The sequence below is a fragment of the Mobula hypostoma genome, chromosome 20, assembly GCF_963921235.1.
Source record: "Mobula hypostoma chromosome 20, sMobHyp1.1, whole genome shotgun sequence".
Taxonomy (NCBI): Eukaryota; Metazoa; Chordata; class Chondrichthyes; order Myliobatiformes; family Myliobatidae; genus Mobula; species Mobula hypostoma.
In genome coordinates this window covers 7,260,923-7,287,655 of record NC_086116.1, presented here as the reverse complement: position 1 = coordinate 7,287,655, position 26,733 = coordinate 7,260,923, and the positions used below count along the sequence as shown (strand labels likewise).

General features: G+C 42.5%; 2 protein-coding genes across 3 annotated transcripts in view; one reads left to right on the top strand and one right to left on the bottom strand.

The window, feature by feature from the left end:
• The window catches only part of dnai7 (dynein axonemal intermediate chain 7), a 114,064-nt gene extending 113,542 nt beyond the window's left edge, over positions 1-522 (bottom strand). Inside the window, exon 1 of one of the 2 annotated variants that reach the window (XM_063072320.1) lies at positions 457-522. In XM_063072320.1, the coding sequence (XP_062928390.1) occupies positions 457-459 (3 nt within the window). In that variant the 5' untranslated portion in view covers positions 460-522. The remainder of the gene's footprint in view (positions 1-456) is intronic. The other variant, XM_063072319.1, reaches the window with a different exon arrangement.
• On the top strand, positions 495-26,620 carry LOC134359312 (electron transfer flavoprotein regulatory factor 1-like). The gene is made up of 3 exons (XM_063072321.1): positions 495-612; positions 4,317-4,400; positions 25,858-26,620. Exons 2-3 carry the CDS (start codon positions 4,356-4,358, stop codon positions 26,068-26,070), a joined length of 258 nt encoding a protein of 85 aa, XP_062928391.1. The 5' UTR covers positions 495-612; positions 4,317-4,355; the 3' UTR covers positions 26,071-26,620.
• The last annotated feature ends 113 nt before the right edge of the window (positions 26,621-26,733 follow it).

Below are 26,733 nucleotides of genomic sequence, written 5' to 3'. Positions count from 1 at the left end.
AATCTACTTTGATTTGATCTTGCACCTTACTGCTTATCTGCACTGTACTTTCTCCGTAACTGTTACACTCTATTCTATATTCTGTTCTTGTTTTACCTCGTTCTACTTTAATGCACCGTGAAATGATCTGATCTGCCCGAACAGCACACCAGACATGTGACAATAATAAACCAGTTCCAATTCCAAGTTACGAATTGTTTGGAAGTTGAGACAAATCTGTACAGTACAGAGAAATAAACCGTCGGTGAAAGTCGGCAAGTGGAATTAGCAGAGCGACAGCCCCTCCTTTCTGATCACTCCAGCCTTTGCCCAGTACCGCTCAGTGCAATCCCTGATCCCAAATCTTTGCTCCAACGGCTATCCCACTTCTCCTTCCTCCAACCCTCTATATTAGATAGCCCTTTTCCCTCCTCTCCTTTTTCTTTTTTTTCCCCCTTGCCCCCAGGACAGACTCACCATCTTTCCTCCTCCGCCAGGCTTTGTTTACCCGCTCGGCCCCCCCGTTGCCAGGCAACGAGCGAGCGTACTGCGCAGGCTCGAAATGCGGCTGTTTACGACCAGCCGCTTTACGGCTCCGGTGTACTTGGAGGGCAGTGAGGGCGCCCCGTCTCGGTAGGTGTTCAGGGCGAGAGGTGTGGTCCGGGACAGGGAGGGAGGGAGGTAGGTAGGTAGGTAGGTAATTGTGGAGCGAGGGGGTGTTGTAGTGCGGGAGCGGAGGTGGGGAGATGGAACGGCTTCGGGCTGCGAGGGCCGAGCTTTCCCGAGCAGTCAGGTCCTTGGGTGGGGAGGGCAGTGTTGGGTCTCAGTATCAAAACATTTAGGATTCAAATAAGGACAGGCCATTCACCACAGAGAATTGTGGTGGAATTCTCCGCCTCGGAGGCTCAGTCATTCACAACAGAGGGAATGGGAGCCACATGAGACCACAGAAACTTAATCTGGAATAACAGACAAGCTGTCGGAGGATCTCAGCAGTTCTGTCCCCCACGGAAAGCGTACTGTCTGGATGCATGACGGCTTGGTGTGGCGTCTTATCTTTACCTGTGACTACAAGTAACTGCAGAGTTCTGGACACAACTCAAAATGTCACGGAAACCACTCTCCCCTCCATGGACAAACAACAGGAATTCTGCAGATGCTGGAAATTCAACCATCAAAGTTGCTGGTGAACGCAGCAGGCCAGGCAGCATCTGTAGGAAGAGGTGCAGTCGACGTTTCAGGCCGAGACCCTTCGTCAGGATCCCCTCCATGGATTCTTGTTTGGATTTCTCTCTGCCTTGGTAAAGGGGCCAGCATAATCAAACACTCCAAACCACCCCGGACATTCGCTCTTCCTCCCCTCCCATCAGGTAGAAGATACAAAACAACACGCATAAAATGCTGCAAGAGCTCACCAGATCAGGCAGCATCCATGGTAATGAATAAACAGACAATGTTCTGGGTGGAGACCCTGCTTCAGAAACAACTCTGAAAGCATGCACCAGCAGGTCAAGAACAGCTTTATCCCACTGTTTAAGATAATTGAACAGTTCCCTAGTATAATAAATGTACTTCTGACTTCACATTTCACCTTGTTATCATCTTGCACCTTATTGTCTACTGGCACTGCACTTTCTCTGTAACTATAACACTTTATTCTGCATTGTTTTTGTTTTACCTTGTACTATATTGATGCACTGCTGTAATGAATTCACCTGTAAGATGTTTTCGCTGTTCCTCAATATATGTGGCAGTAATAAACCACTTTAGTAAATTACATTTGTAGAGAACACAAAGTCTGTGAATCCTTAAGTTTCATAAATCATAGGAAAAGTACAATAACAGATGACCAAAACCAATACATTCAAACACACACAACTACTTCAGAAGTCCCAGATCACCAAATATTGATTTAGTTATTGAAAATGGTGTCAGCAAATATCAAAGTTACTAAGCTATGTATTTTGTGAAATGGTAACTAAAAAAAATCTGGTGATTTGGATGTCAATATTACAACGTCAATTCCTGAATAATTCGGAGAAATGGATGGCCACAATTTTATCCACTGATAGTAATTGAAGAAATGTTTTGGTTTGGTTTTATATTATTCAAAAGTGTCAGTAAATAAAGCTGCATTTTCATAAATATTCCCTAAAGCTCTCATAACATAAAATAAATCAGTTAAAGAGTTTTTCCTCTCTTTGTTTACTGTTTGATTTAGATTTAGTATTGATTTAGTCCAATCTGTGAGGAATATTAACAGAAATAATTAACATTGAATAATATTCCCCAACCCACTCTATGATGTAGTGTAACAGTTGATAGTCAACATCTATACCGGTTAAATACCCTTTATTGTAGAATATACAGTGAAGGAGCTTAGGATCGCCATCATTTCCGAGTCTGAATTTATGTGCCGTCAGTAAGCAGTCTTGCAGTTGTTTGTCAGACTTACTGTATGTACTGAACAGTAAAAAATATTACAGACCATTAATATAATGTGTGCAGGGTAACCAAAGCAGCACAGCAGCATCAGGAGAATACCTGAATCAGCTGTTTACCAACAGGCTTTCAGTCTCCACCTACAAGGCTGTGTTTTGATTAAAAGATTACAGTGCACTGTATTTGTATTTTTTTTATGTTTTATGTAAGGTATAAAAACAAACGGTATTATAGATTGGTGTGTGTGGCTTGGATTTCCAGCATCTGCAGATTTTCTCTTGTTAGTATTATAAACCTGTTCTGGTGTTAGATTTTCATCAGTGACAATGTTGGGAAACTTATCAATGAATTTCTCTGCTGTTACGTGATCAGCAGATGCTTTATCTTTAAAATTTTTTAAGTCTTTAAAGATTTAATGCCATACCTTTTCTTAAATTCCTGCAACCAGCGTGCTGAATATTCACAAATACCTTCAATTTTCAGTTCGTCGTGATAGATCTTTGCTTGTTTTCATGGTGAGCATAACGTTAAGCAGTATATGTTTACTCTGACGCAGACTTTTTCAATACATGATCGAGACCTTCATTTTTCACTTTATGCAGGTCACTTCTCAAAACCATCTGTAGTGCACAGAGACCTGCGCATCGCCTGGGAACCTCCCCAACGGATGTGAAATTTTCCATTTGTGATGTCATGTCAGCGCTTAAAAAAATTTGGGAATTTAGGAGTTTTCGGATAAGGGTTACTCAACCTGTATTAATACACTCCAAAGGAATTATAAAAGTTAGATTGTTTTATTCTAACAATATACACATACAGAACTCATTTAACATGTATAATATTTCAGTGTTATAAATGTAGGAGGAGCTAATGAATGCAATTGGCAGAAGGTGATCAAAAGTGGGTGTTTGTTGGGAAGGAGGATATTACCAGGACACTGGAGGCTGGAGGGGTGAGGCAAGGAGCCAAAGAACAATGAAAATGAAATCATTTTAAGTGGGTCAGGAATGACAAATTGCTCAAAAATACCAAGTGTTAAAACATCATAAATTTAGATAAGTTACATTTCTCGCTTAAATTATTTGATAGAAAGTATTTAATTTCTGCCAAATGATAATTTTTGCTGTGACTTTGTAAGTATATTCTGATCCCTTGCTTGTTTTGAAGATTGGCTGTGAAACTTAATGTGAAGGAGAGCGAAAGATATGCTCCAGTGAGGATGATCCATTGTACATTTCACAGAATAGGTCACTTGTTTAAAGAATTTTGAGTTATAATGTAAGAAGGTAATTTGGTTTAGCAGCACCTTAGCTGGAAAAAGTTCTCAATAACCTATAGCTGGCTGCTTAGGGGGAAGAGAGACATTTTGAAAAATTAAGCTTGCATCCTGCCTTTGTCAACATCCTAAAATCTGTTATCTTTAGGTACAGTCTTGGTCTTGAATCAAAAATAATGAGGAAACCTGTACTTCAGGACCTGTGAAAGAAGCTGCATTTAATGATGAGTGTTCTTTACAGGCTAGTAAATGACTTTTAAAGTGTAGTCAGTATTATTCCATGACAATCACAATTGCCCATCTGTGCACTGCAAAATTCCTGAAAACAACTAGGAGATGAATAACTTTATATTAATTGGAAATGTCTGATAGATGAACGTTGTCTAATATGTCAGGAAACTTCCAATGTTAAAGCAATACCTTGAGATTTCTGCCATCAGTGGAGAATACAGATTGGACATAATGTTTCACCTGAAAGATGGCCTCTCCAGTTGTGCAACCTGGCAGTGAAAATGTCTATGCGAAAATTCTGGCGTGGGGCTCAACTGTAAATTTTCTGATTCAGATGTAAGAATGTCTTTTAATATGCCTGAATTTGAGCTTTTGTTTTTGGTTACAGTATCATTGAAAATTTGGATGAAAAAGCCTTTTATGGAACATGGCAAATCCTCTAAGAAGTGAAGTAATAAAGCTGTACAAAAATGTAAGTTCCCTGGCTTATGTTCTGTAACAACATTTAACTATGAATTTGTGGTGAGGATTCAGTGTGTAGATGTACTGCTCCAAGATCAACCAAGTCACCTAGTTCAGCAAGTTTGCAGCTCGCTCCTTCTTATAAATTAACCAGCTCTTGTCAGCGTTAAAATGGCCGCAAGACTTCCAGTTTTACTCACCTTGGATCAAGGTGAGGAAAGATAAACAATCAGCGCTATTTTGTTTTCTCCAGCAGTATTTGTTCTGCACCATTCCTAGGGACAACTGCTGATTGATAGTTAGACAATGCTGATTGCCTCAGCCTTCCTCCAAAGTGCCTTGGCTTGCTGCTGTTAGTAGTCCTGCACAGAAAGGGTAGATAACTGACTGATTGTCAGCAGCTGTGAACTGATTCATCACAGAAGAGGGACAAATTTAGAAGATATGTAGTAGTTATTTTCTATAGAAAGATTATCCTGACTTTGAACATTGTGGTTACTGGAAGGATAATGTCTTAGGCCCGATTATTCCCCCTAGAAGTAGTGTGAAATATTCACTGACAATAGCATAGTGGACTACTCCAGATATATGTTCTTAAAGCAATACAGGCCATTTTTGTCTGGTGAAAGACCCCATCTTAGGCTAATAATGGCCTAGTAGCATTCACAAAGGCAATGACATTTTCCATTAAGAGAGAGACTTAAACCTAACCCAACACTCAGCATTAGTATGGCTGAATTTGTCACCCTTAACATGCCAAGCGTTGTCACCACCCTAAGACCCAGCAGGATCAGCCTCATCCATATTGTGGTTAGTAGAGCAGCTGACAAGTTATATTGCTGGGAATGACTCACTTTCAGATGTCCAAAAGCTTTTCCAGCAACCACAGTTAGCCAGGCAAGTAGCATATGCATTTCTTGTCATCTTTCAAACTTCTATAAATTATGGAATGGTCCCTCCAGTTTAGGTGGTGACAAATAACCCTACTGTTGCCGGAGAAATACCTCAAGATCCTGCAGATCTTACACAATGATACGCAACAGTGGCTCTGAAAGAGCACCTTTCAAGTTTAAGACTGAGGTCAAACAGAGGAGCCCCAACCGTTTTTATTGCAACCATTCTTCACCTCACAGGCCAATACCTCCCACAAGGGGTCTAAATTCTCTACAGGACAGATGGGAGGGGCTCCTTAACTTTGAAAGGTTCAAGGCGAAGTGCAAGGTGTCAACTACTTCCATCATGGAGTTGCAATATGCAGGCGATAACGCCATCGTAGCTCACTCTGAGGAGGATCTACAGTGCATTATGGTTGCTTTGGCTGGAGCATACAAGCTCCTGGGACTTGATCTAAACATTAAGAAAACTCAAATCCTGCACCAACCTGCTCTATATCAAGCTCCTAAACCTCCAGCCATCCAAGTTGACAACATCCCTCTGGAGAACACTGATCATTTCCCAGATCTTAGCAAGCTTCTTTCTTCAAGCGCCAACATTGACCTTGAAGTAAATCACAGAATAGGCTTTACAAGTGGAGCATTTGCCAGGCTGAGAAAGAGGATTATTGAAGATCAGGATATCAAGATCAACACTAAGCTTCTGGTCTACAAAGCTATAGTCGTCCCCTCCTTGCTATATGGAGTGGAGTCATGGACAACATACAGCTGGCACATAAAATCCCCAGAAACTTACCAACAAAGATGCCTTCAAATGATTCTGAGAGTTAGCTGAAAGAACAGGCACACTAACTCCAGCATCCTGGAGGAAGCTAACATAAACTCCATAGCCACAATCGTGACTCAACACCAACTGCAGTGGGTCAGCCACTTAATCCGTATGTCTGACTCCCGCCTCCCTAAATGACTCCTGTTCAGCCAACTCAAGGATGCAAAGCGCACTCCTGGACGGCAGAAAAGGTGGTTCAAAGTCAATACCAAGACCCACCTGAGGAAGTGCCACATCAACCTGAATGGATGGGAGAAATTAGCACAGCATAGCAAAGGCTGGAGAAGACTGTCTATGAGGGTCCGCACAGCTCGAAGAATACCTCCACTGTGCCACTGAGACTAAGCGGCTTTAACATAAGGAGAAACTGGGAGAAACCCAGCCAGCTACATTCACCACCACTTCAATGACCTACACCTGCCAACACTGCAATAAGGCTTGTGGGTCACGGATCGGCCTCTTCGGTCATCTCAAGTCCCACAAGTGACCAGATCAACCACCAGGAGAAGAGTCATACTCTACTACAAGTGATCGCTGATGATGATGATGATGACTGTTTGAAGAGGGATAGAGCATGAAAACCGAGATCTACAGATCATCTATCATTAGGGTAGGGAAACAACAGTGTCTGTTACAAAGCATATAAAATAGTACACTTGTGAAATATTAATGACTGTGTGAACATGGATTTATTAAAAGATCGTGTTTTACAAACTTATTGGGGTTTTTAAAAGGAGATAACTGTTTAATAGAGAAGTGAGAACCAGCTGTTAGATTTTCAGTTGATCTTTGATAAAATCTCACTTAAGAAGTTAGAATGCAATGTTAAAGCCAGTGGGATTTTATTATACTAACCATAGATACGGATGCAGTATCACACATCAAAGTTGCTGGTGAACGCAACAGGCCAGGCAGCATCTCTAGGAAGAGGTACAGTTGACGTTTCAGGCCGAGGCCCTTCGTTGTTTACAGATGCAGTATAATAGGTATCAAAAATTAGTTGACAGGTTATAGAGTAGGATTAAATTGATTTTTGTGATGTAAGATAGTGACTAGCAAGAACCACAGGGATCACTGCTTGGGATCAGTACACACAATATTTGTCAATGAGGGAACGGAATAATATTCCTAAGTTTGCTGACAGCATGAAACTTGGCGTGTTGTGAGGAGGGGCCAAAGAGGTTTCAAGGCAATTTAGGTAGGTTGAGTGGGCACTTTGTGGCATACGCAACTTAACAAAAAGTTAACCAGTTTAGGTAGGAATGACAGAAATGTAGAGACCTATTGGGAACTGCAGATGTACAATAAGATCTGAATATCCTTGTATAAAAGTCACTGAAAGCAAACATGCAGATATAGCAAACAGTTAAGGCAAATGGTATGTTAGCCTACATTCGCAAGAGGTTTTGTGTGTAGAAGCGAGAGAATCTTACTGTAGTAATGGTATTCTGCTTGGTGAGATGGCACATTAGATATTATATAAAGTTTTGATCTTCTTACCTAAAAGTCTAAATTCCAAAGAGCACATCAAAGATTTGACAGACTGATTGCTCGTATTGCAGAACTGTGCTATGAGAAGAGTGTGAGTGAACTGGCCTTTTATTCACTAGAGTTTATAAGAGTGAGGAGATCAGGAGGTCAGTAGTTTACATGAGAATACCATTACATTTAAGTTTGCTTTCAAATCACACACCACCCTATATTCCTTCATCATTACCATATCAACATCGTAATTACCCAAACAATAACATTATTAGATAGATTGCAGTGGAAGATAGAAAGGATGTCATTAAAATAGAGAAAATATATGACAAACAGCAAAGGACTCAGTAGTAATCCATGCAGCACACAACTGGTCATAGGCTTCCAATCTGAAAGGCAACCCTGTGCCTTATACCATCAATCCATTTTTTTATATGTCTAATTTGCTAACTTATCCTGTATCATGTGAGTTAACCTTCCAAACCAGCCTACTGTGCAGAATCTTGTCAAAGGCCTTGCCCAGGTAGTCAACTTCTACTGCCCCACCCTCACCACCCTCTGGTTGTTTCTTCAAAATAGTTTGCTCAAATTCAGCTAACTTGATTTTCCATGAACAAAGACTTAGTCAGTACTTGCCTTTCCAAATTCAAATAAATCACTGATAGAAGGCTTGATAGCCAGGAGATTCCTGACTTATCCCCACAGTCCTTCATAAATAAAAGCACATTACCCATCTTCCAGTGTTCTCATACCTCACTTGCAGCTAATGATGTTAAAAATCCTATACCAATTTCTTCCTTTACCTACCATAACTTCTTAGGATATATAGTGCCTGGTCAGGCCTGAGGATCTTATCTACTTTATGCATTTCAGAACCTCCAACAGGTCCTCCTTCAAATGCTAATATACTCCTTAATATCACTCTAGCCTTGCCCAAATTCTTTAGTTTCCATAGCCTCCTCAACTGTCAATCCTGACTAATAGACTCTGTTTAAGAATTCATCTATTTCCCATAGCTCCACACATAGATAACCACATTGATTCTTAAGGGAGCCTACTCTCCCGCCAGTTACCCTTTTACTCTCAGTATATTCATGGAATATTTTAGAATTCTCCTTTATCTAATCTGGCAGGCTGGTTGCAGAAATTTATGAAAAGGCACGGAATTAAATTTTTTAAGCATTTGCTGATCACGGAAATCTAGCACCAGAATGTCTATAATGCTGATTGTTTTTATTCCTTACATAAAACCTAAAAAAAAGTAAAAATAAAATAGTGTACTGTAATCCAAGCATGGGCTCACAGGTGGAGACTGAAAGCCTGCCGTTGTTTGTTCAACAGCTGACCCAGGTATTCTACCAATGCTGCAGTGCTGCTTTTGTTACCCTGCACACATCGTATTTTCATTATATTAATGGTATGTAATAAAGTACCCGCGTGATGAACAAGTGTAAGATAAAGTCTGCTTACCGTTAGCACATATATTCAGAGTCGGAAATGATGGCAATCCCAAGCTATCATTATATATTCCAAAATCCAAAACAATTAAAAATCTGAAACACTTCCGGCCCCAGGCGTTTTGAATAAGCGGTACTCAGTCTGTAGTAGGTTTTATGACTTTGGCTTAATTCAGTCTTGTATAACACTTAATGTCTCCAGATAACATCAGACACTATCTCCACTGTGTAGGAGAGTGGTCCAGTTCTATCCTTAATCTTTCCAAGTACTCATTTTTGATCATCTCTATAGTCCCACACCAGGACCGCAGTGCATACTTTAGGCTCTGGACAACCCTTTTGCCAAGCTGTACACTGTAGCTGACTGGTACAGTGCATCCATTCATTTTCAGCAATGACTGAAACTGTTCCACAACAGATTGTGGTCCATTGTCACTGACTAAGTGTTCTGAAACACCAATCCTTGCAAAGAGGCTTATCAACACATCAATGGTGTGCAAGGCTATAGTGGAGGCCATTGGGAACACTTCTGGCCACTTTGTAGCTGAATCCACTGCTACCAAGAAATTTGTGCCCATGAATGGTCTGGCAAAATCTATGTGAATCCTCTGCAAAGGCAATGCAGGCCATTCTCAGCGTTGGAAAGGTGCTGTTCTTGGCATCTTCTGCATGTGTTGGCATTCCAAACAGTACATGGCAAGTTGTTCGATCTGCTAATCAATGCCAGGCCATCACTTCTGCTGTAAGCCATATTGCTTTTCATTCAGGCATCTTCACCCTTCCATTTCAACTTTGAAGAATGGTCTCAGCCCAAAACGTTGACTGTTACTCATTTCCATAGATGCTGCCTGACCTTCTAAGTTCCTCTAGAATTTTGTGTGTGTTGCTTTGGATTTCCGGCATCTGCAGGCTTTCTCAGGTTTATGATTTGCTTGCTTCTTGTTAGTTTTCACACTTTATATCTCAAGTCTACCCAGACCTGTGTCACTCATCATTATCAAATTTTTCATCAACAGCTTGTAGATTAGTACTCTTTTTGAAACCGCACCTTTTTATCTTTTTCTCTTCCCTGTGCAGTCCATTTATTTTTGTCTGCCCGACATGCTCTTTGAATGTGTCATACTTTGTTGCATTTTCACCCAATGCACTCAACAAAACCGGCACTCTGTACTCATCGGCTATTTTATTTGCTTCAAAAAATTGCTCAATTCACTGAGAATACACTCTGTTATCTGTTGTACAGTTGAACGCGTCTATCTTTCCAATGTAGCTAGCCATTTCTGTTTTTTTAATTTATTATTATCACCTATTACTGTCTGCTAAAGAACCGTGGCTGTACTTGTTGTTTGTTAATTTTGTCCATTTTCTAGCTCTTTTTATTACTTGAACGTCTCTATCCCCTTCCGAATTAAAACATGCTGCACTTCAACAGGTATTTTAAAACTTCCTTGTTACCACTGTTATGTTTTGTAATTCCAGAAACTAATCAAAAGAAAAAGACAGGATATTGGATAATTGCCTGCTTCATTTTTCTTTTCCTGTTTTTAATGAGTTGCTCATATATGATGTGGTGGCATAATAACTTTGTGTTTTGCGAAAGTTTGGGCACCCCTGGTTAAAATTTCTGTTACTGTGAATAGCTAAGCAAGTAAAAGGTGACCTGATTTCCAAAAGGCATAAAGTTAAAGATGACACATTTCTTTAATATTTTAAGCAAGATTACTTTTTTATTTCCATCATTTACAGTTTCAAAATAACAAAAAAGGAAAAGTGCCCGAAGCAAAAATTTGGGCACCCTCCATGTACTTAGTAACACCCCCTTTGGCAAGTATCAGCTTGTAAACGCTTTCTGTAGCCAACTAAGAGTCTTTCAATTCTTGCAAAAGGCTTCTTGTTCTGTGAGATTCTTGGGCCGTCTTGCATGCACTGCTATTTTGAGGTCTATCCGCAGACTTTCGATGATGTTTAGGTCGGGGGACTGTGAGGGCCATGGCAAAACCTTCAGCTTGCGCCTTTTGAGGTAGTCCATTGTGGATTTTGAGGTGTGTTTAGGATCATTATCCTGTTGTAGAAGCCATCCTCTTTTCATCTTCAGCTTTTTTTTTTAAGCAGACGGTGTGATGTTTGCTTCCAGAATTTGCTGGTATTTAATTGAATTCATTCTTCCCTCTATCAGTAAAATGTTCCCCGTGCCACTGGCTGCAACACAAGCCCAGAGCATGATCGATCCACCCCCGTGCTTAACAGTTGGAGAAGGGTTCTTTTCATGAAAATCTGCACCCTTTTTTCTCCAAACATACCTTTGCTCATTGTGGCCAATAAGTTCTATTTTAACTTCATCAGTCCACAGGACTTGTTTCCAAAATGCATCTGGCTTGTTTAGATGTTCCTTTGCAAACTTCTGATGCTGAATTTTGTGGTGAGGACGCAGGAAAGGTTTTCTTCTGATGACTCTTCCATGAAGGTCATATTTGTGCGAGTGTCGCTGCATAGTAGAACAGTGCACCACCACTCCAGAGTCTGCTAAATCTTCCTGAAGGTCTTTTGCAGTCAAACGGGGTTTTGATTTACCTTTATAGCAATCCTATGAGCAGTTCTCTCGAAAAGTTTTCTTGGCCTTCCAGACCTCAACTTGACCTCCACCATTCCTGCTAACTGCCATTTCATAATTACACTACGAACTGAGGAAATGGCTACCTGAAAACATTTTGCTATCTTCTTATAACCTTCTCCTGCTTTGTGGACATCATTTATTTTAATTTCAGAGTGCTAGGCAGCTGCTTAGAGGAGCCTATGGCTGCTGATTGTTGGGACAAGGTTTGAGGAGTCAGGGTATTTATAAAGCTTTGAAATTTGCATCACCTGGCCTTTCCTAACAAGCTATAGTCCTAACAAGCTAATTAAGGTCTGAGACCTTGGTAAAAGTTATCAGAGCTCAAATCTCTTGGGGTTCCCAAACTTTTGCATGGTGCTCCTTTCCTTTTTTTCACTCTAAAATTGTACAGAACAAAAATAATACACCAATCTTGCTTAAAATGTTGAAAAGAATGTTTCATCTTTAACTTTATGACTTTCGGAGATCAGTTCATTTCTACTCACTTAACTATTTACAGTGTTACGTACCCCGTAACTGGGTTGCCAAACCCGCAGAAATGGACCACTTAGTTGGAGTCTGGATTACTGGAACTAAGAAAGTTTTATTAAAGAAATAAGTAACACAGTATTGTAATAGTAAGGATATAAATGCAACAGGTTAGCAATGAATAAACACACATGTACACAGAACTAGGATAATAGGATCAATCAAGCTCTATCGCAGTCTAGGGGTAAAATGATCAGTCTCAAGTGACACAGAGTTCAGTTCAGTTTCAGTTCGCAGTAATCGCTGTTGTGCCATTGGGGAGAGAGAGAGAGAGAGCGAATGATGATATTCAAATCGGATTCAAACAGACCTTTCATATTCCTCGCAGTTAGCTTTCGGGCGAGCCCTTTTTAATGTCTTCTGAGGTCACCGACTGTGACCCCTCCGTTCCGGATACAATCGTTCTTCTGCGGTGAACCCGGCACCCAGGCAAGGGTGGATACACGCACCAGGTTCCCGCCGATCGTACCGTCTCACCCTGTGCGTCTATGGTTGGTCCCACGACCAGACCTCCAAAACTTCCACCAACTTGTGGGGGCACACTGCACTTCCAGGGTCTCGTTATCTCATGGTGTCGTGGTGTGTCTTGCCTTAGCGAACCTGTTCCTTTCATCCCTCTGCTGGGGTATCGCCTGTCCATCAAACTTCAAACAGTTCAGGTTCAAAGCAACCGGTCTCTGACAATACTGGGAACTGTGTCTCCTTTTCGTTAATCCCTCTCGTCTCTTTCTTATTAGCATTTTGAATGTTTCCCCCATTTGTCTCTCACTTATCTCTCTTATCGGCATCTTCTGATAACTTGGTCGCACCCCTACCCTTCAAAGGATTTTTACCGGGGTAAAAATTATAGGGATGAATACATTATTAGATACACACAAACATACATGTTCATCAGCTATTTGGCTAATACAGAGAATTTTAAGTTGCCAACACCTTGACAGACAGTCAACAATCACATTTTCTGTTCCTTTTATATGTGTTATTTTAATAATCCTCTAAAACCAGGCTCCAACTTAGCAAACTTCATAGTGGCCAAAAACACTAATGAGTTGTGATCAGGGTAACTTCTCAATGGTTTTCGTCCCAGACCAAGATAACAAGGGTCATCCCATACCAACTTAGCATTCTTTGGCAAGAGCTTAGTAAGAGGGTGGGTAATATCCGCAAAGTTTTTTTTTGCAAAACTCCCGATAGTACCCCACCATCTCCAAGAACCTTCTCAGAGCTCTCTTGTCTGTCAGGGTTGGGACGTCGGAGGTAGCCCGCACCTTAACTTGCATCGGTACCAGCTGCCCCTGTCTTACCACAAATCCCAGATAAGTGATTTTTCCGTGGCCAAATTCACTTTTTGCGAGGTTCACTGTCAGGCTGGCTTTAGACAGCCGTTTAAACAGTGCCACAATGTGCTCTTCCCACGTGTCACTCCAGACCACTACATCGCCAATATACGCTTCTAAGTTCTTTAGCCCTTTTGTCACTGAATTAATCATTCTATAGGGGTGTTGCTCACTAGGCTGACCTGATGTGACAACAACTCCATGTCCCAGCTCTTTGCATCGCCTCGGGACATCTGGACCTATGTGTGCGTGCCGTTTAATTAGCTCTCTTAGCGGGTCGCTTTGTTCGGGGATTAAGGGAGAGACCTTTTCAGCAAGGCTGGCCAAAACAATAGACTTCTCCCATCTGGTCGGCACCATACTTATCTTTTCAAAATGGGTTTTCCCCTTATCAGGTGGCACCCTAGCCTCATTAATTTTCGTGATAACACCGACTAAGTTTGTTCGCCTATCGTGGCAAGCTATTAGCATATCAAAAGCCTGTAACTGTGTCAGCTCACGTCTGCAATAGTAAATATCATCCTTCCTCCTGTGTGGCCAGTGGAACTCTTTCATGATTCCGCCGACTGTTTTCCTCCCCCCAAAATGTCCACCGAGGGGTATCTTGTGGGCCAGGTTAAGAATCTTATCCCCATAAATTTTTGGCACCATCCCCCATTCCTCATCTGCAGGCACGGTACTTGGTCTCCCTTTCTTCCTTAGCACTCCCTCCTCCACACAATAGCCTACTGGCTCCCTTTTTAATTCTGCTTCAGAGAGAGCTGTCTCCGCCAAAACCATCAGCTCCTCATCTCGCTCCTGTGTCTGTACAAAGTCCTTCCTTGCTAATGCTAAGTCTGCCTCAACTCCCTCACTTCCTCCTGTTTCACTAGCTCCTTCTTTTCACTTTCTAACCCCCCCCCCCCCCCCCGGTACAAGGCTGGTAAAAACGTCTCAGCCAATTCTATAGTTACTTCGGCAGCCTTTCTGGACACGCACCGAGTCACTGCGCAAACGGGATAAACCTGTGAGTCCATGGGCGGGGCCTCAATCCTGGCAGGCTGGCTTGTCAGTTTTACTGCAGAGAATACATTTCCGCCGGCGAGGTCATTACCGAGTAAGACCTCAACGTCTTTCATCGGTAGTTCGGGCCTCATCCTGATCGTGACCAGTCCGGAGACCAAGACGCTTTTTAGGTGTATCTGGTGCAAAGGTACTGCTTCAGTCCCTTTCCCAATGCCTTTTATGACCCTGACTTTCCCAGTCTGGGTCTCTGAACTAAAGTAGAACACACTCTTTAATATCAATGACTAACACGCTCCCATGTCTCTCCAGATCCGTACTGGAACTGGGTTTAACCCTTCCTTCACCAACACCAATCCGGCCAAGATAAACCTCTCGCGCCCTTCCTGAACTTTATCAGACCTCTTCTCTCCTAGTGGTTTGCTTACCAGCTCAATACAGCCAGTCGGAACCGCCGTTTTTCCTTTCCACGTCTCCTTCTTTGGGGCAAAGCACCTGGACGGAAAGTGTCCGACTTTCCCACAATTATAGCATACGACCCCAGGAGACTTCCTACCAAACTGCTCCCGGTCTACCTTATCCTTCTCACTAGTCCCCGGCTTACTTTCTGACTTTTCTGGCGGACTCTCCCCGCTGTCCTGACTACCCTTCTGGTAGCCTTTACTCGGGGCAAACTTCGTTTTATGTGTCAACGCGTACTCATCCGCTAACTTAGCAGTTGCGGCTAAAGTGTCTGCCTCTTTCTCATCTAGGTAGGGTCTCATACCGTCAGGGACACAACCTTTAAACTGCTCAATCAGGATTAGCTGTAGCAGTCTGTCATAATCCCCATTGACCCCTTTCGAGGCGCACCAATGCTCACAATATGTTTGCAGCTCCCGGGCAAACTCTAATTACGTGCGGCCCCACTGCTTCCTCGCATTCCAGAACCTCTGCCGGTATGCCTCCGGGACCAACTCATAAATCCTGAGTATGGCCTCTTTCACTACCTCATACCTCTGGGCATCTTCTGCGGACAAAGCCGAGTAAGCTTGTTGGGCTTTTCATTTAAGTACACTCTGAAGCAAAACAGTCCACTTATCCCTCGGCCAGTCCGGACTTACAGCAACTTTTTCAAAATGGAGAAAGTACCGATCAACATCGGTCTCGTCAAATGGGGGAACCAGCCTAACCTCCTGGGTCGCCCTGAACCCTCCACCTTGGTTCGGCATGGGCCCCTGCGCTGCCCTCATCTTTATCCTTCCCAGCTCGAATTCCCTTTCCCTCTGTTTCTCTTCTCGCTCCAACTGCCTCTCTCTCTCTTGCCATTCTAACAGTCTCTATCTCTCTTCCCGTTGTCATTCTGTTTCTCTTCGTGTTCTAGCTGTCTTACCCGGAACTCGTGCTCGAGTCTCAATTTTTCAAACTGCACCTGTACTGTGTCTCCACCAGGTTTTCCAAAAGATATCACCTCCAGCTCCCCTTGGGGAAACACACCTTTAGACACATAATGCTCTATGATAGCTCTGTGCATCTCTTCTCTCCTTATGGTCGACGTCCCCTTAAAAAAATTCAACCGTTTGGCCACAGCTGCCAATTCTACTTTCCTGGCATCCTCTAATGCCTCCAAGGTCGGCGCCTTTAGAAATTCCTCAACCTCCATTTCTGCTGTTTCCCTTTTCTTTCTTTCGGGAATTTTAACCCAATCAATTTACCCCGTCCCAAATTTAGCGTTCAAAATCCTGGACGAGCCCCCACTTATGTTACGTACCCCGTAACTGGGTTGCCAAACCAGCAGAAATGGACCACTTAATTGGAGTCTGGATTACTGGAACTAAGGAAGTTTTATTAAAGAAATAAGTAACACAGTACTCTAATAGTAAGGATATAAATGCAACAGGTTAGCAATGAATAAACACACATGTACACAGAACTAGGATAATAGGATCAATCAAGCTCTATCGCAGTCTAGGGGTAAAATGATCAGTCTCAAGTGACACAGAGTTCAGTTCAGTTTCAGTTCGCAGTAATCGCTGTTGTGCCATTGGGGAGAGAGAGAGAGCGAATGATGATATTCAAATCGGATTCAAACAGATCTTTGATATTCCTCGCAGTTAGCTTTCAGGCGAGCCCTTTTTAATGTCTTCTGAGGTCACCGACTGTGACCCCTCCGTTCCAGATACAATCGTTCTTCTGCGGTGAACCCGGCACCCAGGTAAGGGTGGACACACACACCAGGTTCCCGCCGATCGTACCGTCTCACCCTGTGCGTCTATGGTTGGTCCCACGACCAGACCTCCAAAACTTCCACCAACTTGTGGGGGCACACCGCACTTCCAGGGTCTCGTTATCTCGTGGTGTCGTGGTGTGTCTTGCCTTAGCGAACCTGTTTCTTTTATCCCCCTGCTGGGGTATCGCCTGTCTATCAAACTTCAAACAGTTCAGGTTCAAAGCAACCGGTCTCTGACAATACTGGGAACTGTGTCTCCTTTTCGTTAATCCCTCTCGTCTCTTTCTTATTAGCATTTTGAATGTTTCCCCCATTTGTCTCTTGCTTATCTCTCTTATCGGCATCTTCTGATAACTTGGTCACAACAGTAACAGAAAATTTGACCGGGGTGCCTAAACTTTTGCATGCTGCTGTATGCCATTCAATTACTTCTTGTATATAACCAATAATGTATTATGTAAACAAATAAAGAATGCTTAATCAAACAATATATTTACAGTATTATTCAAATATTACTGAAATATTAAATGCAATGTTAGCATTCATTTCAAGAGGACTAGAAGATAAAAGCAAGGATGTAATGCTGAGACTTTATAAGACATTGGACAGACTGCACTTGGAGTACTGTGAGCAGTTTTAGGCCCTGTATCTATGAAAAATAGTGCTGGTATTGGAGAGAATCTGGAACAGGTTCACAAGAATGATCTCAGGAATTAAAGGGTTAATGTATGGGGAGTGTTTGGCTCTGGGCCTGTATCTATGGAGTTTAGAAGTATCTGGGTGGCACCTCATTGAAACCTATCTAATATTGAAAGGCCTAGGTAGAGTAGATGTGGAGGAGTCTAGGACCAGAGGGCATTGCCTCAGAATAGAAGGACATTTCTTTAAAACAGATAGCCAGAGGTAGGTAAACCTGTATAATTCATTGCCACAGATGGCCAAGTCATTAGGTATATTTAAAACGGAGGTCAACAGATTCTTGATTAGAAAGAGAATCAAAAGTTATGGGGTGAAGGCAGGAGAATGGGGTTGACTAGGAAAATAAATATGCCATGATGGAATGATGGAGCAGACTCAATGGGCCAGGTGGCCTAATTCTGCTCTTATCTTGATATCTTGTGGTCTTACCACATCCCTAGATGTCTTGCCCTTTAATTTAGTACCTAGCTCCCTGAACACACTTTGCAGGACTTTATCACCCTTCCTACCCATATCATTGCTACCAACATGGACCACGACCTCTGGCTGGTCATCTTTCCACTTAAGAAAGCTATGGACTCGATCCGAGATGTCCCAGGAAGCAGGGTCCTGGGAAGCGGTTTATATAATTTGAAATTGCGACCTCACACCAAACATAATACATATCCTTCACTTTCTTGAAACTTCACCCAGATGTAACCATTCTGCCCATAGTTATGTGAATAGAAGTCTTTTACTGCTAAGTAATTCTTCCACTATTTATCTGGAATAAGGAGCAGAAAGCAATCAGTACTGTATCACTAGTTGAATGCGCTATTAGGGCCACACTGGCAGAGTATGAAAAGCTAGTAAACAGCAGAAAAAGGACAAAATACAGAGAAACAAGAAACCCCAGAAAGGAAAACACAACAATGTACACAAGATGGAAGAAAGCAGTTCTGATGAAAATGACTCAGACAAAAGTGAATTGTCTTGTCTGCAACTTCACAGCGTGAAAGAGACAGATGATCGAAGAGTAATAAGGATCACTCCACAAGTGGTGGGCGTGAGACTGAAAATGGAGTTGGACACAGGCTCAGCTTGAACAGTGATCTCTACACGACTACAAACGACTGTTTTCTCACATACCTCTGAAACGAACTAAACTACTGCTAAAAACTTACACAGGACAGAAAATGCGTCCCAAAGGTAAAATTAAAGTGACCATGACCTACAGAGACAAAACACAGCAGCTGAACCTCTATGACCTGAAAAATGGAGGACCACTGTTGCTGGGACGTGAATGGCTCTGGAAAATCCAGTCGGATTGCCACACCATCAAAGCACTAGATGTGTCAACAAAGGAGGGCAGCTCAACGGGGAAGATGTCTGCAGCTCTCCTCTCACCCATTGTCGACTATTACAATGACAAGGAGGAGCTAGACAGCGTTGAAGATGAGGACAAATGCAGTATCCGTGGCCGCAACTCAGATGAAGGTAAGACTACCTGGAAGTAAAAGAGCAGATGTACCAGGAGAAATTGACATCTCTCAAAAGACAGCTACAGCAGTTACAGGAAGGCACTTTGCAGGAGTATCAGAAAAAGATGAAGAAACTAGATCAACAATACAAGGAAAGAATATGAAATGCAGAGCTTTTTCTGCAACGGGGGACAGAACAAGTGGAAAGGGATTATATTAAAGAGAAGAAAGCAGCAGTGAAGGAATTTGAAGATAAAAAGATTGAGTTAGAAAAAAAGAAAAAGATGATTGAGAATGAGAGGCTAACAATGGAACTCACAGGAGATTCTATGGAGGTAAAGCCAATAATGACTACGAAACTAAGGAGGAGACCTAATGAGCCTGTTCCAATTACAGACAAAAGACGAAAATCTGCACCTGCGCAGTTAAATTACCTGTTTACAGATGAACAGATAATGGAAGATCTGTAAACTCAATAAGAAATCTCTGAAAAGACCAGCATCCCTGTCTTCTCCTGAGCATCTTCCCAGCACTCATGCTGAATCACCAGCACAAAGATATGAAGCACAAATAGAAGATGGAAAGTTATATTACGATAAGAGATGGTATCATAAAGGTCAAGCTGTTGTTACGTACCCCGTAACTGGGTTGCCAAAGGAGCAGAAATGGAACACTCGTTGGAGTCTGTGATTACGAGGAACTCGTAAAGTTTTATTAAAGAAATAAGTAATACAGTACACTAATCGCAAGGATATAAATGTAACAGGTTAGCAATGATAACACACACATATACACAGAAATAGGGTAATAGGAATCAACCAAGCTCTATAGCAGTCTTGGGGTAAAATGATCAGTCTTAAGTGAAGCAGAGTTCAGTTCAATTTAGTGCAGTTCGAAGTAATCGCTGTTGTTGTACCATTGGAGAGAGAGATGGAGTGAGAGATGCAGTTGGTTTCGGGCAGACCTTTTGATGTCTTCTGATCCCGCTGTGGTCACCGACTGTGACCCCTCCGTTCCGGATATGATCATTCTTCCGCGGTGAACCGGGCACCCAGGCAAGGGCGGACACACACCCCAGGTTCCCACCGATCGTACCCTTACAGCTTGTGAGCCTCTGACCAATTCCCGCAAACCAGTCCTCCAAACTCTCACCAATTTGTGGGGGCACACTGCTATTTCCAGGGTCTCGTGGCGTGTCTCGTACCTTAGCAAACCTGCTGTTTTTATCCCCCTGCTGGGCTGTCATCTGTCCATCAAACTTCAAACAGATCAGGTTCAAAGCAAACAGTCTGTCAATACCTGAATTCTGTTTCTTTCTCGTTAATCTCTCTCTTCTCTCTTATTAGCATTTTGAATATTTCTCCATTGTCTTCTGTTATCTCTGTCATTAGCATCATCCGTCCAGTAGCTCTGCTTGGCATCACACATGACACCCCCACCCTTAAAAGGATTTTTACGGGGTAAAAATTATGGGCATGAATGCACATTATAAGATACACACTAATATACAGGTAAGTCATCAGCTATTCAGCTAATACAGAGAACTTTTAAGTTTTAACACCTTGACAGACAATCAGCAATCACATTGTCAGTTCCTTTTATATGTTTTATCTTAATATCAAATTCCTGTAATACCAGGATCCAACTTAATAAGCATTTGTTTTTATCCTTCATTGTGGCCAAAAACACTAATGGATTGTGATCAGTGTAAATTATCAGTGGTTTCCGTGCCGGACAAATATAAACCTCAAAATGTTGTAATGCCAGTATGATTGCCAGTAATTCCTTCTCCATAGTGGAATAACTTCTCTGATGGACATTAAACTTCTTAGAAAAATAAGCCACTGGGTGTTCAATCTCCTCTTTGTCTGTCTGCAACAACACCGCCCCAGCCGCTTCGTCGCTAGCATCTGTTGCTAGGGAGAAGGGTTTTGAAAAGTCAGGCGCATTCAATACAGGGTGGTGACACAGAATCGCCTTCAGACTCTTGAAGGCTTGTTGACGAAGGTTGTTCCACACAAACTTCGCATTTTTCGGCAAGAGCTTAGTAAGAGGGAGGGTAATATCCGCAAAGTTTTTGCAAAACTTCCGATAGTACCCCACCATCCCCAAGAACCTTCTCATGGCTCTCTTGTCCGTTGGGTTGGGAACTTCAGAGATAGCCCGCACCTTAGCCTGCATCAGTGCCAGCTGCCCCTGTCCTACCACAAATCCCAGATAAGTGACCTTAGCGTGGCCGAACTCACTTTTCACGAGGTTCACTGTCAGGTTGGCTTCAGACAGCCGTTTAAACAGTTCCTCTACTGCCACAATGTGCTCCTCCCACGTGTCACTCCAGACCACTAAATCGTCAATATATACTTCTGTGTTCTTTAACCCTTTTATCACTGAATTAATCATCCTTTGGAAGGTCCCTGGGGCGTTCTTCATGCCAAAAGGTAAAACATTATACTCGTATAACCTGGATGGAGTGACAAATGCTGAGATTTCTCTAGCCCGGTCGGTTAAAGGAACGCACCAGTACCCTTTCAGCAAATCGATCTTTGTGATGTACTTAGCTCTCCCCATTTTATCGATGCAATCGTCTACCCTTGGGATGGGGTAAGCATCAGTTTTTGTGATGGCGTTCACCTTTCTGTAATCTGTACAGAATCGTATGCTCCCATCGGGTTTCGGGACAACCACACAGGGAGAAGCCGATTCCAATTTGGATGGCCTAATAATACCTGTGGCTAGCATGTGTTCAATTTCTTTCTCCAATATCTTGCCCTTCTCCAAGTTCATCCTATAGGGGTGTTGCTTAATAGGCTGATCTGATGTAACGACAACATCATGTACCGTCCCCTTGCATCGCCTCAGGACATCCGGACATACATCTGCATGCCAGTTAATTAGCTTTATCAGCGGCTCAATCTGTTCAGGGGTTAAGTGAGAGACCTTATCAGCAAAGTTGGCCAAAACAATAGAGTTCTCCCATCAGGTCAGCACCATATTTATCTTTTCAAGATGGGTTTTCTCCTTATCATTTGGCACCCCAGCCTCATTAATTTTCGTGATAACACCGACTAGATCTGCTTTCTGATTGTGGTAAGCTTTTAACATATTAATATGTACTAATTAGGTCGGCTTATGTCTACAATACTCAATAATATCCTTCCTCATGTTCGGCCAGTAAATCTCTTTCATTATTCTATCGACTGTTTTCCTCACCCCAAAATGTCCACTGAGGGGTATCTTGTGGGCCAGGTTAAAAATCTCGTTCCTATAAATTTTCGGCACTACCACCTGGTGTACCACCCCCCACTCCTCATCTGCGGGCACGGTACTTGGTCTCCACTTCGTCATCAGTACTTCCTCCTTCACATAATAGCCCACTTGTTCCCTATTTATCTCTGCTTCGGAGAGAGCTGTCTCCGTCAAAACCATCAGCTCCTCGTCTCGTTCCTGCGCCTGTATAAATTCCTTCCTCGCTAATGATAAATCTACCTCAACTCCATCACTTCCTTCCGCTCCACTATGCTCCTTCTTACTTTCTAACCCCTCCTGGTACAAGGCTGGTAAAAACATCTCAGCTAAATCTACATTTGCTTCGGCAGCCTTTCTGGACATGCGCCAATTTACTGCGCAAACGGGATAAACCTGTGAATCCACAGGCAGGTCCTCAGTCCTGGCAGGCTTGCTCGTCAGCTTTACTGCTGGGTACACATCTCCACCTGCAAGGTCGTTACCGAGTAAGACCTCCACGTCTTCTATCAGTAATTCAGGCCTCACCCCTGTCGTGACCGGTCCGGAGACCAAGTCGCTTTTAGGTGTATCTGGTGCAAAGGTACTGCTTCAGTCCCTTTCCCAATGCCTTTTATCACACTGACCTCCCCAGTCTTGGTCTCTACACTAAAGTCTAACACCCTCCTTAAGATCAATGACTGACAAGCCCCAGTGTCTCTCCAGATCCGTACTGGAACTGGGTTTGACCCCTCCTTCGCCGAAACCAATCCGGCGGAAATAAACTTCTTGCGCCCTTCCTGAACTCTATCAGTCCTCTTCTCCCCTAGCGGTTTCTTTGCTGGCTCAATACAGCCAGTCGGAGTCGTCGTTTTTCCTTTACCCGTCTCCTTCTTTGGGGCAAAACACCTGGACACAATGTGACCGGCTTTCCCACAATTATAGCATACGACCCCAGGAGACTTCCTACCAAACTGCTTCCTGTCTTCCTTATCCTTCTACTAGTCCCCAGCTTACTTTCTGGCTTTTCCGGCGGACTTTCTCCGCCCTCTCGACTACCCTTCTGGTAGCTCTTACTCGGGGTAAACTTTGTGTGTTAATGCGTACTCATCCGCTAACTTAGCAGCTGCGGCTAAGGTTTCTGCCTCTTTCTCATCTAGATAGGGCCTCATACCTTCAGGGACACATCCTTTAATTTGCTCAATCAGTATTAGCTGTAGCAGTCTGTCATAATTCCCAGTGACCCTTTTCGAGGTGCACCATCGCTCACAATACATCTGCATCTCACGGGCAAACTCTAAATACTGGTTCCTCACATTCCGGAACCTTTGCCAGTATGCCTCCAGGACCAACTCATAAATCCTGAGTATAGCCTCTTTCACCACATCATACCTCTGGGCATCTTTTGCTGACAACGCTGAGTAAGCTTGTTGAGCCTTCCCCTTAAATACGCTCTGAAGCAAAACAGCCCACTTATCCCTCGGCCAGTCCTGACTTGCAGCGACTTTTTCAAAATGCAGAAAGTACCGATCAATATCGGCCTCCTCAAATGGGGGAACCAACCTAACCTCCTGGGTCGCCCTGAACCCTCCACCTTGGTTTGGCATTTGGCCCCTCTTTAGTGACATCCTTAACTTCTCAAGCTCAAACTCCCTTTCCTTCTCTCTCTCCTCCCGTTCTAACTGCCTTACTCTCTCTTCCCATTCTAACTGCTTCTCTTCTCGTTCTAATTGCTTTACTCGGAACTCGTGCTCGAGTCTTAATTTTTCCATCTGCAGCTGCACTGCTTCCCCACCAAGTTTGCTCATAGACACCACCTCCAGCTCCCCATGGGGAAACACACCTTTAGATACATAATGCTCAACGATAGCTCTGCGCATCTCCGCTCTCCTCATTGTCGGCTTCCCCTTAAAAAGGTTCAACTGTTTGGCAACAGTCACCAATTCTGATTTCCTGGCATCCTCTAGTGCCTCCAAGGTTGGGGCCTTTAGAAATTCTTCAATCTTCATTTCTGTTGTTTGCCCTTTTTTTTCTGTTCCGGAATTTTAACCCAATCAATTTACCCAGTCCCAATTTTGGCATTCAAGATCCCGGACGAGATCCCCGCTTATGTTACGTACCCCGTAACTGGGTTGCCAAACCAGCAGAAATGGAACGCTCGTTGGAGTCTGGATTACTAGGAACTAATAAAGTTTTATTAAAGAAATAAGTAATACAGTACACAGCCGCAAGGATATAAATGTAACAGGTTAGCAATGATAATACACACATATACACAGAAATAGGGTAATAGGAATCAACCAAGCTCTATCGCAGTCTAGGGGTAAAATGATCAGTCTTAAGTGAAGCAGAGTTCAGTTCAGTTTAGTGCAGTTCGAAGTAATCGCTGTTGTTGTACCGTTGGAGAGAGAGAGGGAGTGAGAGATGCAGTTGGTTTCGGGCAGACCTTTTGATGTCTTCTGATCCCGCTGTGGTCATCGACTGTGACCCCTCCGTTCCGGATACGATCGTTCTTCCGCGGTGAACCCGGCACCCAGGCAAGGACGGACACACACCCCAGGTTCCCACCGATCATACCCTTACACCCTGTGAGCCTCTGACCAATTCCCGCAAACCGGTCCTCCAAACTCCCACTAACTTGTGGGGGGCACACTGCTCTTTCCAGGGTCTTGTGGCGTGTCTCGTACCTTAGCAAACCTGCTCTTTTTATCCCCCTGCTGGGGTATCACCTGTCCATCAAACTTCAAACAGTTAAGGTTCAAAGCAAACGGTCTGTCAATATCTGAATTGTGTTTCTTTCTCGTTAATCTCTCTCTTCTCTCTTATTAGCATTTTGAATGTTTCTCCATTGTCTTCTGTTATCTCTCTCATTAGCATCATCCATCCGGTAGCTCTGCTTGGCGTCACACATGACACTATCTATTTGGAATCTAAGGAGAATACGAAGATTGGCTGTGTAATTAGCTCAGTTGGAACAAATGAGATTTGGGTAAGGAAGACAAGTGATAGCACAAAGATGCGTATATATCTAGGACAGCTGCACAAAGGAGGCTTCATTATACGGAGGCGATCTGCTGCCTAGAACTCTTAGAAAGTTGGAGGTGCACATCTTCGTAACTCCCTATGCTCAGAGGTCAACTTTTCATGACTTTTATATGGAAATCTATATTAAAGCAAACAAGTTTAGTGACAGACGTTACCCGGAGAGGCAGAGAAGACCCCCCCCCCCCAAGAGACTTGAGTTATAAATGGGTCTTAGACCAAAGGTTAAAAAAAAGGCTTGTTATAATTTGATATTATTACGTTATTTTGTTATAATTTGATATTATTAAGTTACTAAGTAAACAAATGGTAGGCATTTGTATGTTAAGGGTAAACATATTTATTTAGCATAGTGCCCTAGTAAAAACAACAGTTGATAAACTATTAAAATAAAAGGGGAGGAGTGTACTGTATAATAAGGGACTACTTTATGTTCTAGTAACACGTCATCGAATGTGCTATTAGGCACGTATTGATCTGTACGTGTGTGTTAAAGTTCGGACTCTACCAGTAAAGAACCATGGAAACTTAGTTCCCGTCTCCAGCGTTGTTATTAATAATATAGTTGTGTAAACAGGCAACATACACAACAGGTACATTAATTACAGGGAAGTTGATCAAAGTTCTTTAAATACATTAAAAGTTGAAAAATGAACTTTTCATCAAGAGTTAATTCAATATTTTGCCTTACAGCTGCTGTACCTTGGCAAAGAATACCCAAAAGGAGCAGATTACTTCAGGGATCATCTTAAGAAGACTTTCATGAAAAACAAAGATGTTACAGATCCTGAGAAAATCAAGGAACTAATAGCAAGGGGGCAGTTTGTGATAAAGGAACTTGAAGCTTTGTATTATCTTAGGAAATACAGAGCAATGAAACAACGCTATGAAGAGAATACTGACTGACTTTATAACACTACTGTTGACTTCCAGAATGTACTGTTGCCACAGCTTTGTGATTCTATGATCAACGGGCATATTACCTGTAATTCACAGATGCACTTGAATCTACTAATCACTTATGGTGTACTTAAGAGCCAAGTAGTGTAGAACTTCATGATTCAACTAACATCCTTGAAATGGAAGAATTACATCTGCTGAGTCGCCAGCCAGATCAATAAGCTTTCTGTTGTTAAGGGGTCTGCTGTGTGTGGAACCCAGCAAATTATTGTAACAAATTGTTACAATTTGAAAATTTAAGCACTGTTTTAAAATTAATGGGTCTTATTGCTGATAGATTGCAACTTATTTTGAATTCTATTGATATCTAAAAGGATAAACCACTTTAAAGGTACAATTACTAATAGAACAATATTGAAATTTGCTAAAATCACAAGATACACAGCTGCTGCAAGTGTTGTCAGTAAAATGTAGCAATCGGTGGCAACACTTAAAACAGTTTACTGCATTTAAAATGCAGCGGGTAAACAAATTTTCATTAAACATTAACGATTAATTTTTATGTATTTGTTTATATTTTATTGATATAGCTAAATAGTGTGAAAGTTACTACACAAATGCAATTTCTTGCTTTGGCAGTTTTGATATTGTAGAAAACTGAGTGGGCTT